General features: G+C 43.0%; 1 protein-coding gene across 4 annotated transcripts in view; it reads left to right on the forward strand.

The window, feature by feature from the left end:
- The first annotated feature begins 9020 nt into the window (after positions 1 to 9020).
- The window catches only part of SP4 (Sp4 transcription factor), a 22533-nt gene continuing 17302 nt past the window's right edge, over positions 9021 to 14251 (forward strand). Inside the window, exons 1-3 of one of the 4 annotated variants that reach the window (XM_042475690.1) lie at positions 9021 to 9257; positions 10069 to 10160; positions 11218 to 12760. In XM_042475690.1, the coding sequence (XP_042331624.1) occupies positions 9251 to 9257; positions 10069 to 10160; positions 11218 to 12760 (1642 nt within the window). In that variant the 5' untranslated portion in view covers positions 9021 to 9250. Of the gene's footprint in view, positions 9258 to 9851; positions 10161 to 11217; positions 12761 to 14251 lie in introns of those variants that run through there. The other 3 variants (XM_042475689.1, XM_042475688.1, XM_042475687.1) reach the window with 3 other exon arrangements.

Here is a 14251-nt window from a genome sequence, read left to right on the forward strand (position 1 = left end):
TAAAGGTGGATAATAAACTGTTTAATTAATCGTCAGGAATTGTGTATTCCAGTATATCCTTTGGTATATGAAAATGTTTTTAGACATTCTTCCACTCCTCCCTGGCATCCAGGCAGAATAGAACTACTATAATGAACAATCACAATTTATTTGAATAAAACTATAAGTTGTAGCATATAGTAAAATCTTATAGATGTCAATTTAGGCATAAGCCCCATTTAGTTCAATGAGATTTCTTCACAGTTAGGTATGGAGAAGACTGCAGCCATAATGTGCATGTTGCACAAAATCCTCAGATTCTTCATTCACATACAGTATCTCAACATTTAAATAATATTTGTGGCGTATAAAGTTAGTTGGCTATTCATAACATTATATATATATATATATATATATATATATATATATATATATATCTTTTTGTTTAAGTGGAACTGGAAAAATGTATTAGACACGACAGTTGCTCATTTGTCACCACAGATGTGCATTGCAGCAGGAAACCACATCAGTTGAATTAGGATTTCCTGTTGAGCTTTCAGAGCAGTCAAAAGCTATTGAAGTGTCTAGGTAGTTTACAGTTGTTATCTACCATTACAGGAGATACAACTTTGACATAAAAACACTTTAGTAGTTCTTCGTTGGTAGACTAAAGTGTCTGGGTTACATGGTGTCAAATTAGTTCTGTCCACCTTTGTGGATTGCTTGTAGCAACGTGCAGCTACTGGTGCTAGCAAAGTACAATAAATTGCAGCCTACGAAAGCTGCCTTTGATGCCAGACAACCGAGCTTGTGCTCTAAAATAAAAAATATGTACACACAACCATAAATCAAAGTGTACTTCTTAGGGAGATGGAGATCTGTTCATGGCCGTGCTCTTTTCCCACCTCCAAGTAAAAGAGGCTGAACTCTTTTATTCCTTAGCAACGATATTTTCAAGCATCACATATTTCCAAGGAGTATCAAAAAGCAATTTTCATTTCTCTCACACGTAATAACTAAACCTTGAAGAAAAAGCAAGAATTTTGATATGATTTATAATTTGATTTTTTGTAAAACTGTCTTTTTCTAAACCAGCAAGCACTTCCCATGTGTCTGTCATAATTCAATCAAAGAAAAGGCAAAAGCAAGTACAACCACTGGGAAAGAGATGGAACATTTTTCTCACAGATTAGGTTTTCATTTTTCCTTTGAATCAGAAGGAAACTATCATCACTGGATTCTTTTAAGGGGGCTAACTGCATCTTCAGTTGAAATATACTTAAGATTTTTATGTTGCATGAACTTGATTAGTGGCTATTCTTACTAGTCCTTACTAGTCATTATCCCTAGAAAAATCATATTGACTTCTGCACAGCATTTAGCCATTGCCTCCATGATATATCATAGTTAATATTGTGCAATATTTGGCATATATCAAGACTATATGACGTTTAAGGCTAAAAATGTGACTTTGACTTTGGTTTTAAAAGAGTGTGTTGTGTACCTGCAGTATGTGTGTGCTTTCTTTCAGGTTGATCCTAGGCAGATATGCCTGTTTAAATAGGATTCAGACAGCCAATGTCAGAATGACTTTGTTCAAAATTTAAAAACCTTCATGTATGGTGTCAGTGCAGAAGACAAGACAATTATGTGAGCCCTTTTGGCCTATACATTGGGAAATATACCTTGATTTTATACTCAGAGTATTCAGTTTGCTCAGTGGAACTCATTTTCAACTAAATGAATTGCAACCTAAGTACATAAATGTATCACCTCTGAGTGATATAATTAAGAAAATAATTGCCATAAGATGTCTACAGTATACTTTACCTGAAGATCTGAAGTTCTTTGCAATACAGAATTGCAACTTTTTCTGGCAGAATTTCTGTGCCTTTCACAGCAAATCAGTTTTCCCCTTCACTGGATCTCCATGCTGAGAAAAGCGTAACCTGCTGAAGTGTGCCTATCATCTATTTCTTAGAGGCAAAGGAAGGTCCCAGGAGTAAGTGACAACTATAGCAATCATGCTTCAGATAAGGCTTACAGTAAGTTATACAATGTTAGAACATTCAACAGTAGCTGACCTTGCTCCCAACAGAGTAGCAGGAAATCATTTTTTCATAGTGGCTTTAGCTCAGTGATACCCAAACTTTTTTCCATTAGGACCTCCCTTTACTTCTACATGTAGATGCTACTCCCTTCCCACTAGACATAGTATATGAATTTTTTTTTCATTTAGTGTGCATATTTTTATTTGCACATTCATGTATATTCATAGTTCAACATTGTAAAAGGAAATAACATTCAAATTAGAACAGTTTTATTTAAGTAAATTCAATATTTAACTCAACACATGAGTAAATTTCACACATAAAATATTTGGTAAGAGGAGGAGGAGGAGGAGGCAGGATCAGGCCCCCCTTGAGCAATTCTTGCAACCCCCTTGGGGATCCCACCATTTAAGAACCACTGATTTAGATGGTAGTGGGCAGTTCCTCCAGGTCTGGTGGCTGCATGCATCTCTGCTATCCCATTTTTAATAAAACTTAAAAATCTCCCCTCAGTCACCGTACAGGGATCAGGAAGGGCAGTTTCATTAGCTGTGGGGGGTATGTGTGTACATTGTTTTAGTCCCAGGACTAAAAAGGTCAGGTCCTTTTCTTCTTCCCAAAACAAATTTACCTGAAATCAATCCTACCTTTCAAAAATACACCCCAAAACTAAAACTGGTGAGGCAGCCCCTCCACCATCTGGGGTAAAGTTGGCTCTCACAGCTCCTTGATGGTGGAGGAGCTTTTCCAGTATGTTTTTGGTAACGGCATGGGGCCCCACCCACACTTTGCCCATCTCTGATCAAGAAAATTGGATAAAGAAATTGGAAATCATAATTTAAATCACTATGAAAAAAACAATTTCAATCACTGTTCCTATAAAGGAGCAGAATTCAGAGACGTGGTGGTGTTAGTCTGGAATATCAGTATCAGTAACAATAGCATTTACATTTCTATACAGTTTCATACTGAACTAAGTAGTCTCTAAGCAGTTTACAATATGTAAGATAACTGCCTCCAACATGCTGGGTATTCATTTTAGCAACCTACAAAAGGCTGCAAGGCTGAGTCAACCCTGGAGCCCTGGGATCAAACTCACAACCTTGTGGCTGCAATACTGACTGAAGTACTGGCATTTAACCACTGTGCCATCAGGACTTCTATATATATCTGTATATACAAAGGGATCCTTCTGCATACTGTTCCTATAAAGCACTGGTCCCCAAACTGTGCCCTTTAAGAGATTTTGCACTTCAGCTCAGCTTCAGCCATATTGGCCAATAGTCTGGGATTCTGGGAACTGAAGTCCAAAATCTCTTAAAGGGCACAGTTGGGGGACCACTGCTCCAAAGTTATTCATAAATTATCTGATAAGGTATTTATACTATATTGTCACCACACTGAATAGCCCTCCTTCACCCCTAGTTGACCTTTGATATCAACTTGATATTAAAAGGGATATTTGGTCACATAGCAACCAGAGGTGCTCCGATACAAGGACCAAATATGGATATCTGGCAGACCTGACTTGGGATCACTAATGCACATAGACAGGATAGGTCCTTTGTGGCTAGAATCTTCATAATCCCTTCACACAGGTGTGTGATGGAGGGCAATGCATTGGGTAGTTGTCAAAAAGTTGGGAATCAAAGGGCACTTTCCCTTTTTACTGAGACATCTGAATTGATTGCCCTGCCATTTCCCCAAACCTCTGGCCGTTCTTCCTTCTGGAATAATGCTCTCAAACTCCTGAGAAACTGCCTCAGGACCCAGTTCTTCCTATAAATATGCCTGTTTGGGGGCAGTCCCAATTTGGTCTCAGTTGAGTACAGACAGCCACTCTGTCTGTTTCTGCATTGACTCCTTGGTACATGCAGGCCACTCAAGTCCTGGCTACAACCCTCTGAAATTCAGAGCTGTAACTTCCTTGACTGAGTCTATTCATATGTAATCCATTCTTCCTCTTTTCCTACTGCCTTCTAACTTACCAAGCATTATTGTTTTTTGAGTGAATTATGACTTCTCATGATATGGCCAAATTACAAGTCTTGATTTGTTCTTTATTGTTATTGTCAACTGCTTTCAAGTTGACTGTGACTCATGGTTACTCCATGGATGAGACACCTCCAAAACCCTTGTCTTCAACTTCTCCGCTCCAGTCCTGCAAATTCAGACCCATATCCTCCCTAATCAAGTCTACCCATCTTGCGTGCGGTCTTCTTCTCTTTCTACTAGCCTCTATCTTTTCTAGCATTATTGTCTTTTCTACTGAGTCATGTCTTCTGATGATGTGGCCCAGGTATGACTCTTTCAATTTGATAATTCTAAGGGGATTTCAGGCTTGATCCATTCAAAGACCTATTTGTTTGTGTTTTGGGTTATCCACAGAATCCTCTTCTCCAACAACACCTTTGAAATTAATGTACTTTCTGCTTATCCACTTTCCTCACTGTTCAGCTCTCACATGTGTACATGGTGATAGGACATATAATAGCTTGTATGACTCTAACTTTAGTGCTCAGTTGTATATCTTTGTTCTTTAAGATCTTGTCTAGTTCTTTTATTGCTGCCCTTCCCATTCTTAGGTCAAAAAAATACACTGCAGAAATAATCCAGTTTGAGACCACTTTAGCTGTGTGGGAAATTAACGCTATAGTCCTATAGTTGCTGCAGTCTTTTGTTTCTGCTTTTTTTGTGAATGGAAATGTATATTGACTGTTTCTAGTCTGTTGGCCACCATTTTGTCTTCCCATTTTTTTTGACATATATTAGTTAACACTAGAGTTGCTTCTGTCTGTGTGCGCTGCATCAGTTCAATTCAAATATCACCTGTTCCTGGTGATTTATTTTACTCAATTTCTTCAATTGCACCTCAGTTTTTAGAATTTGGGGTTCATCTGGGTTGATTTGCTCTAGGACCCATTTATTTGTTACTTTAGCAAGCCATGATATCCATAGAACTCTTCTCCAGCACATTTCAAAGAGCTGATTTTCTTCAGCCTCCTTCATTGTCCAGCTTTCACAATCACACACTGAAAATGGAAATATGATGGCATGGGCAATCCTAACTTTAATATTCAATCATACATCTTTACACTTCAGTATCTTGTTTCATTCATTCATCACTGCCTTTCCAAATCCTCGTCTTCTGATTTGTTCATTTCATCTGATCTGATTAACGACTGAGCCAAGGTACAGAAAATTTTGAACTGTTTCAATGTCTTCATTGTCTACTTTAAGTTACAGAAATCATCTGTGGTCATTATTTTTGTTTTCTTAATATTCAGCTGTAGTCTAACTTCTGGGAGGCACATGATTCTAGACCCATTTCAGTCTGGGTTCAGGCTTTAGGGACTTAACTAGTCACAGTCATCTTGACAGATGATCTTTATTGGCAGAGCAACACAAGGAGTCCAAACCTTTTGAAAATATATATTTTTATGAAAACACAAATTTTCCATTAATATAAAACACGCATACCGGATTATAACACTACAGATACTTCAAACATTACAAACAAAAAGAAAACAACAACACACAAATGCTATTACTTCTATGTTCTTGTTGTGTGTCTCCAAGTCATTTTTGATTTATGCCAATCCTGAGGCTAATCTATCATAGGATTTTCTTGGCAAGTTTCCTCAGAGGGAATTTGCCATTGCCATCCTCTGTGGTTGAGAGCGCGTAACTTGCCCAAGATCACCCAATAGGTTTTTATGCTCAAGCAGATATCCTGATCTGATCTGTGGTTGAGCAGGGATTCGAACCCTGGTCTCCGAAATCATAGAAAAGTCAGAAGCAGAAGCAGGAAGCCCACCCAGATAGTGCTGGACTCCAGCAGTCATCTGCCCCAGCTACACTGTCAAATGTAGAATGACCAGACATCCTCCTTTTCCAGGACATGAACTACATTTCAGCCTTCTCCAGGAGGAATTCCAAAATGTCCTCCATTTTGAGCATGACTAAGAAGCCCATTGAACAGCACCATGTTTGCTTTTTCCCTTTGAGAAATGTGTCTACTTATCAACCAGCCCTCGCTGCAAATAAGGGACAGGATGGATCCGTCCAAAGTTATTTTTTCCTAGAGCAGCAGCAGCAGACAAGACTTTCCCACAAAACCCAGGGACACATTTTTTTCTCAGATGGGAAAAGGACAGCAAACATGTGAGGCAATGGGCTGCCTGAGGACACAATGCAACTCTTGGAAGGGTTTTTCCCCTTAATTTCACTACAATGAAGAAATGAAAGTAATAATTTAAATGCAGATTCAGTCAAGAGCTTGTTGCTAGTAAAGCACAATTTTAAGTATTTGTCTTTGCTCAGAGTTCTATAAGAATATTGCAAGCCAACAAGGCATTTTAACAAGCGCCCAAAACACACTGCTGAAACAATCCAATTTGAGACCGCTTTAACTGTCCTGGCTCAATGCTAGGGATTCCTGGGAACTGTATTTTTGTGAGACATTTGTCCTTCCCTGTCAGAAAGCTCTGGTGCCAGAATAAACTACAATTCCCAAGGACGTTATCAGACAAGAGAAATTTAAGTATAATCCAATGGCAATCCGAAAGCAATCATGGGGTTTAACATTATTGCGTGATAGGCCACCACACACAAATTCGAGCAATGGGAAGTCAGTCCGGGTACAATCATGGGGTTTCACCTTATTGCTTGATAGACCACCACACGCAAGTTCGGCAATGGCATGCTATTTTCGGGCAATGGGAAGCCAGTTTGAACACAATTCACATTTGTGTAAATTCGCTGAACTAACAAATTCACACAAATGCGTTGTGGCCCCACTTTCTTTTCATTTGAAATTAACAGAAATTTCTCCCATGTGATAAAGTCCCAAGATTCCCTAACATTGAGCCAGGGCACTTAAAATGTCTCAAACCGGCTTATTTCTGCAGTGTGTTTTGGACCAAAGCTAGGTTCATGAGAAAAATATGGCAGGGTCCATAATAAAATACAGTACAGTCAGCCCTTCTTATACACAGATATTTTATACTTGGATTCAAGCATCCACGATTTGAAAATGTTCAAAGAAAATTCAAACCTTGATTTTTCCCATTTTTATAAGGGACACCATTTTGCTACGTCATTACATTTAATGGGCCTTGAGCATCCACAGATTTTGTTATCCATGGGGATCCTGGAGCCAAACCCCAGCATAGAACAAAGGTCCACTGTATATGCAAAAAAGTTGGAAATAAAGCACATGAAATGACTTTATGAGTGTTTTTAGCTTTAATTTTGTAATGTTCTACATTTTCCTTGAAAGCCATTGTAGTGTAGCCACTTGAGATAAAGAGAGAGTAGTGCCCTTTAAGGGATTTTGGACTCCAGCTCCCAGAATCCCAAACTATTGGCCAACAGGGCTGAGGCTTCTGGGAGCTGAAGTCCAAAACCTCTTAAAGGGCACAGTTTGGGGGCCACTGGTATAGTGGTTTGAGAGTTGGATTATGACTCTGGGATCCAGGGTTTGATTCCTCCTGGCTAGGCCATGTAAATCCACTGGGTGGCCTTGGGCAAGTCACACTCTCTCAGCCTCAGGAAGAAGGCAAAGGCAAACCTCCTCTGAAGACACTTGCCAAGGGTTACCATACGTTGGAAACGACCTGAAGGCACCCAACAACAAAATGTTTTTCTTGAATGTCCTCCATTTTGTGGTGCCTTGTCCTCCTTTGTGGTTATCAGGGCCTCTGGCCAGCCTGGGCTTCAGCACCTGGACAGTCACAGGATCCCTGTCATTTCCTTGAGTTGCCAAAGGCACCCTTGGCTTCCTTCGCTGTCCAAGCCTCGCAGCTGAAGAGACATGGCTCTTCTAGGCCGCCAGCTTTTCCCAACCTGGTATTCGACTACCGCCCAAAGTTCAAGAGGATGGAAGCCTAACACTGTGCCAGGGAATAACTGACTCCCCTTTTTAAGTTTAAAAACCATCCTCCTCCTGCGCAAACTTCACAATCGCAAAAATGAACTAGTTCTGCGCGCCATTGCGCATGCGCTGGCTCGGTTCCGTACTACAAATCCCGACATGCACCGCGTCCCGCTAAAAAGCCAACAGCGAACGGTTTTCTGTTTGGTTTTTTTTTAAAATACGCCTTAATTTAGAGGTGGCTATTCTTGAGGCAAAGGTCCCTCCTCCGACTCTCCCAAAAGGTGGCAAACTGGGCCCGAAATTGTTTTTGTTTTTAAAGCAAACGTGTCTATAGACGACTTTTCTACCTGCGGCGCCATCGCTGCATCCACACTGGAGAAATAACCGGGTTTGGCACCGCTTTAACTCTTTTCTGGCTCAAGGTTATGGAATTGTGGGAGTTGGAGTTTGTTGTGGGGGTCCAGCTCCCAGAATTCCACAGCCTTGAGCCAGAAAAGAGTTAAAGCGGTGCCAAAACGGACTATTTCTCCAGTGTGGATGCAGTCTCTCTCTCTCTCTCTCTGCCCCCATCCCATTCGTTGCCTGCCCCTCTGAGGGGCCTGTCAATCAAGACAAATAGAGGGCGGGGCTCAACAGGCAGGCTAAAGAAGAAGCCATACAGATTAGCCCCGCCTCCTTGTTTCCCTGGTTCTCTCCCTGTCAAGACTCAAAGCGCGCGCAGGCCCTTTTCCCCCCCTCTTTTTTAAAGCCACCAAAAAACGGCAGTTGGTCGCCTCCCCTCCTTTCCCTTTCCCTCTCCCCCCCTCCCCTGGCGCGCTTCCGTCCTCGCGCTCTAACAGTCCGTTATTTTCAAAGCGAAGGGGGGAGGGGGCCGGGCTGGCTCGTGCTAGGTTGGCCCCGCCCTTGGCCCCGCCCCCTCCTCTTTGGTCCTTCCTTCTTTCCTTCCTTCCTTTAGGTTTTTCTGCTGCCTCGCTTTCCCTCCTCCGCGGGTGTCATTCAAGGCCCAGTCAGGCTCAGGCCCCGCCCCCTCGTCCTCCTCTTCTCTCTCTCTCTCTCTCTCTCCTCCTGGCTTTCGTGGGCGTCATCCTAGGCCTATCCAGGCCCCGCCCCTCCTGCTCCTGCTCCTGCACCCGAGCTGTCAATCAGGGCCTGGCGAGGCCTAGCCTGGGCGGCGGGCGGAGAGACGGCGAGCGACGCCACAGCCCCAGCGGCCGCCATTCGTGGATCAAAAATAGGCCGAGCCGCTCCTCCCCGCTCCGGCTGCGACCGGCCTTCTCTCCCCGCCGCTAACCCCCGGCACCCCGCCCTCCGTCCCTCCTCCTCCTCCTCCTCCTCAGGCGGGATGAGCGGTACGTAGCAGCCCCTTCCTCCTCCTCCTCGGCCCTTCTCCTGGGCCCAGGAGGACCCCACCTCGCCTCCCCAAGCGGGCCGTCCCACCGGGGCTTCTCCTCCTCCTCCTCCATTCCTTCTGGGTCTGTAGCCCTCCCTCCGTCCCTCCTTCTTCCATCCCCCCTTCCTTCCCTTCCCTTCCATCCCCTCCTTCGCCTCGGTTGCCTCCCATTTTCCCCTCCTTCCTCCCTGCCCCTAAAGCATCCTGGGCCACTCAGTAGCCGGGGATGCTTTGGGGGCAGGAGGAGGAGGAGAGGAGGAGGAGGAGTGGGGTGGGTGGCGGCGGTGGGTGGCGGTTTCCCTCCTTCCCTCCCTCCTTCCCTCCGCCTCGCACTCACTCTCTCGCTCTCCCAGGCCAGGAACCAAGCACCACGGACCCTTCCTTAGGGCTTCTCACATCCACGTTCTTGTATATTATAACACTCTTATTATTATTATTATTACTACCCCCCCTTTTTTCTTCCTTTAAGGATGCTATGGAGGGGGGCTTTCAAACAGGAGGAAAGAGGTGGAAAACAGGGATGGCCTGGATGTTTATTCTATAGGCGAGTGACATTATTGCTTAATGGGGATTTTTCAGGCTATGTGGCCATGCCCTGGAAGGGTTTATGCCTGACCTTTCTCTGAAGATGCCAGCCACAGATGCAGAGTACCTCTCTCTAGGACATATTGGCCTCACAGTTAGGAAAACCCACCCCAAAAGAAAACCTATTGATGCTGGCGTGAAAGCCTTCGACTTCACTATTAATGGGGCTTGTCTTTTTGTTGCAGAGCAAAAGAAGGAGGAGGCTGTGCCCTCGGAGGGAGAGAAGTCTCCTGAGGCGGAGAACAACAACAAGAAAAGCAAAACTGGAGCCACTCAGGTAAAACAAACACAAACACCAGGGTGGGTACGGAGGGGGGTCGGTTGTCAAAACAAAGCTGTTTATTTATTTTATAATAATAATATTAATACATTTTATTTAGAGTCCACTGCTCCCAAAAGGATTGGGGAGTGGTTATAACAATTATTATTATTATTATTATTATTATTATTATTACAATAATACATCAACAGTTTATACAATACATACATAAATAAAAATTACATAATCCCCTTAAACCTCCCCCCCCCCATTATAAAACTAAACAACAGCATTATGAAATACAGATTAAAATTAATTAAAACAGACCCCACTTTTCTTCCTGCACAGGACCCTAAAACAGCTTAGCATAACTTAAATGGTTCGTTTTCCTCTCGAGGTTAGTAAGTAGGGAATTTCATTTTTAGGGCACATGTATCCAGAGTGGAGTAAATGGGTTTTCATTTGTTGCTGTTGTGTGCCTTCAAGTCGTTTCCGACTTATGGCGACCCTAAGGCAAACTTAATAATCATGGGGGTTTCTTAGCAATAGTTGTCCAGAGAAGGTTTGCCCTTTACCTTCCCCTGAGGCTGAGAACATGTGACTTGCCCAAGGTCACCCAATGGGCTTCATGGCCAAGCTGGGAATCGAACCCTGGCCTCTAGAGTCATAGTCCAATGCTCAAAACACTATGCCAAGTTTGCTGTACCAGTGGGTTTTCATACATTCATCAAAGATCTTAAGAAGGTTCATAATCACTTAACTGGACTACCGGTAAATGGTTTTGGATAGCTGGTAATGTTCTAGATCTGTGGTCCCCAAACTATGCCCTTTAAGAGATTTTGGACTTCAGCTCCCAGAAGCCTTTGCCATGTTGGGCAGTAGATTCAGATTCTGGGAGCTGAAGTCCAAAATCTCTTAAAGAGCACAGTTTGGAGAGCACTGTTCTAGATAGTGTGTTATTCATGTCTGTGTATTTAGCCGTCTTTATTTCCTAGTAATTCTTTATTATTATTATTGCCAGTGCTTTGAAGTTCACAATTCCTAACTATTTCCTACTTTGCTCTGTTTCTGTTAGGATTCTCAGCCTTCTCCTCTGGCTCTACTGGCAGCAACATGCAGCAAAATAGGGACTCCCGGGGAGAATCAGGCAGCTGGACAACAAATTATAATAGATCCAAGTCAAGCTTTGGTTCAACTTCAGAATCAGTCACAACAGTTAGAATTAGTAACAACTCAGCTTGCCGGAAATGCTTGGCAGCTTGTTGCAGCTGCTCCTCCTGCTTCTTCAAAAGAGACCAATGCCCAACAAGCATCTTCTGTCACTTCAACTGCAGCAAGTCCCTCCAGCAGCAACAACGGAAATGCATCACCTTCAAAAACAAAAACAAGCAATTCTTCTGGAGCAACTCCAGGACAGTTTCAAGTCATACAATTACAGAATCCGGGTGGTAGTGTTCAGTACCAAGTGATTCCACAGATTCAGACAACTGAAGGTCAACAAATTCAGATAAATCCTGCTACTACTACAGCTCTGCAAGACTTACAAGGTCAAATTCAGCTCATCCCTGCAGCAAATAATCAAGCTATTATTACAGGTACAAATAGGACAGCTTCTGGTAATATTATTGCCCAAAACTTGGCAAATCAGACAGTGCCAGTCCAAATCAGGCCTGGAGTTTCTATTCCACTGCAGCTACCTATTGCTGGTACTCAGGCACAAGTTGTAACATCATTGCCTATAAACATTGGGGGAGTGACTCTAGCATTACCTGTAATAAATGTCGCTGCCAGTGGTAGTTCTGGACAGGTTGCCCAGTCCACTGATAGTGGAGTTTCCAATGGAAATCAGCTGCTATCAACACCTGTCACAACAGCTTCTGTTAGTACTATGCCAGATTCACCCTCCTCCTCTTCCACCTGTACGACAACTGCCTCCACCTCACTAACAAGCAGTGAAACTTTGGCAAGCACTGCAGAAGCAGGCCAGTATGCAAGCACAGCAGGCAGTTCTGAGACTACTACTGAAGAACCTCAGACAACCACATCAGAAACAGAGGCTCAGAACTCTAGTCAGCTTCAGTCCAATGGACTACAAAATGTGCAGGATCAGTCAAATTCGTTGCAGCAGGTGCAAATAGTAGGTCAGCCAATTCTGCAGCAGATACAGATCCAACAGCCACAGCAGCAGATCCTCCAGGCTATTTCTCCACAGTCTTTTCAACTTCAGTCCGGACAAACTATTCAAACCATTCAACAGCAGTCCTTGCAAAATGTTCAGCTCCAAGCATTGAGTCCAACCCAAGTGCTCATAAGAGCACCAACATTAACCCCATCAGGGCAGATCAGCTGGCAGACCGTACAAGTCCAAAATCTTCAAAGTCTTTCAAATCTCCAAGTTCAAAATACTGGGTTACCCCAGCAGTTAACCCTTACTCCTGTATCATCAAGTGGTGGTACTATAGCTCAAATTGCACCAGTGGCTGTTGCTGGTACTCCAATAACATTAAATGCTGCTCAGCTTGCTTCAGTGCCTAATCTTCAGACAGTAAGTGTAGCCAATTTGAGTGCTGCTGGTGTTCAAGTACAAGGAGTTCCAGTCACCATTACAAATGTTGCAGGTAAGTAATCTGATGAGCCAATTTATTCAGTGATGTATCAGGATAAAAATAAAAATTAAGGTTTTTGCTCCTTTGAATGATGGCTTTGAGAATTCTCTTGTCTTTTCAAAATGACTGAGTTGTGTGAGGAGGTACCACAGTGTATATGAATGGAAAACAATACAGTGGTACCCCGGGATACGAAATACCCACGTTACGAAATTTCCGGGATACGAAAAAATCCCATAGGAAATAACTGTTCCGGGTTACGAAGGTTATTTCGGGTTACGAAGAAAATTTTGGTGCTTTTCGGCGCTATTTCACACGAAATCGCGGCTTTTCCCCATTAGCGCCTATGGGTTTTCGGCTTACGAAGGCTTTTCGGGTTACGAAAGCGGCGGCGGAACGAATTAATTTCGTAACCCGAGGTACCACTGTAATGAGATTCTTTGGGTTCCAGTAATTCAGGCAATTAGAAACACTCATTAGGTTACATTGTTACAAGTTATATAGCCATATCTGATTCAGGTTTGGTCTGTGTTTCACCTTTATGCTTCTCACTGAAATTAGTGAATAGTAGCTCTTCTCATAAATTTTAGTTATTTATTAATGGATGAACAAATGAACACACAATTTAGGTATTGCTTATAAATCACTACTTAGAACATTAATTTATTCTGTAATTTAACGGTGATCTAATAAAATCTTGTCTGAATTAATATGTTCACAGTGTTTTTATCTAATGCTCTTTTAATTCTGTTAAGTATCCTGGATTAACAACGCAAACCACTTACTGTATTTGATTCTACAAAGAGAAATTACAAGCTTTTTAAAAGCCTGCAGAACAAAAACATGAAATATATATAGAAAGATTTGTGAAATAAAAAATACTATCAAAATTAGTTACAGTTAAAGGTGCCAAAGCTTGTATGTGTGATTGTACATACTCTAACTTTGTAAAATATTAATTTTTCTTTGTAAAGTATTTAATATTTATTTTACTTGAGGAAAAATGTCATATAATAATTCTACTAGTTAATGAGATATTAACTAAACCTCCCAAGTCCTAGGATAGTTACTTGGGCTGGTTACAGACCGGCACTTAAATGCGTATTTGTCACCCTAGGGCGTGACGAACATGCACTAAACGGCGGCGGCCCTTCCGCACGGCCGCTGCTGTGAGTACGTCATGGCCGCGCCGCCTTTAGACGGGGCGGCGCATCCATGACGTAGTAGCTCCACGCCAGGGCGCTTAGTGCGCCCTGGACACGGAGCAGGAAGGAGCTCCGTTTCGGAGCTCCTTCCGGGTTTAGTCCGCTGGGCGCAGCCTTCAAACGGCTGCACCCAGCGGACTAAACGAGAAAGGGGCCAAGCGGCCCCTTTCTCTGCTCCCCGCCGCCGCTCCCCGCTTGAAGCCCCAGAGACACCCCTTTTTCAGGCTGCGGGGAAGCGGCCTTTTGCCGCTTTTTCTCTGCTCCCCGCCGCTGCTCCCCGCGTGAAGCCCCAGGGACA

The sequence above is a fragment of the Sceloporus undulatus genome, chromosome 6 (assembly GCF_019175285.1).
Source record: "Sceloporus undulatus isolate JIND9_A2432 ecotype Alabama chromosome 6, SceUnd_v1.1, whole genome shotgun sequence".
In the NCBI taxonomy this organism is placed as follows: Eukaryota; Metazoa; Chordata; class Lepidosauria; order Squamata; family Phrynosomatidae; genus Sceloporus; species Sceloporus undulatus.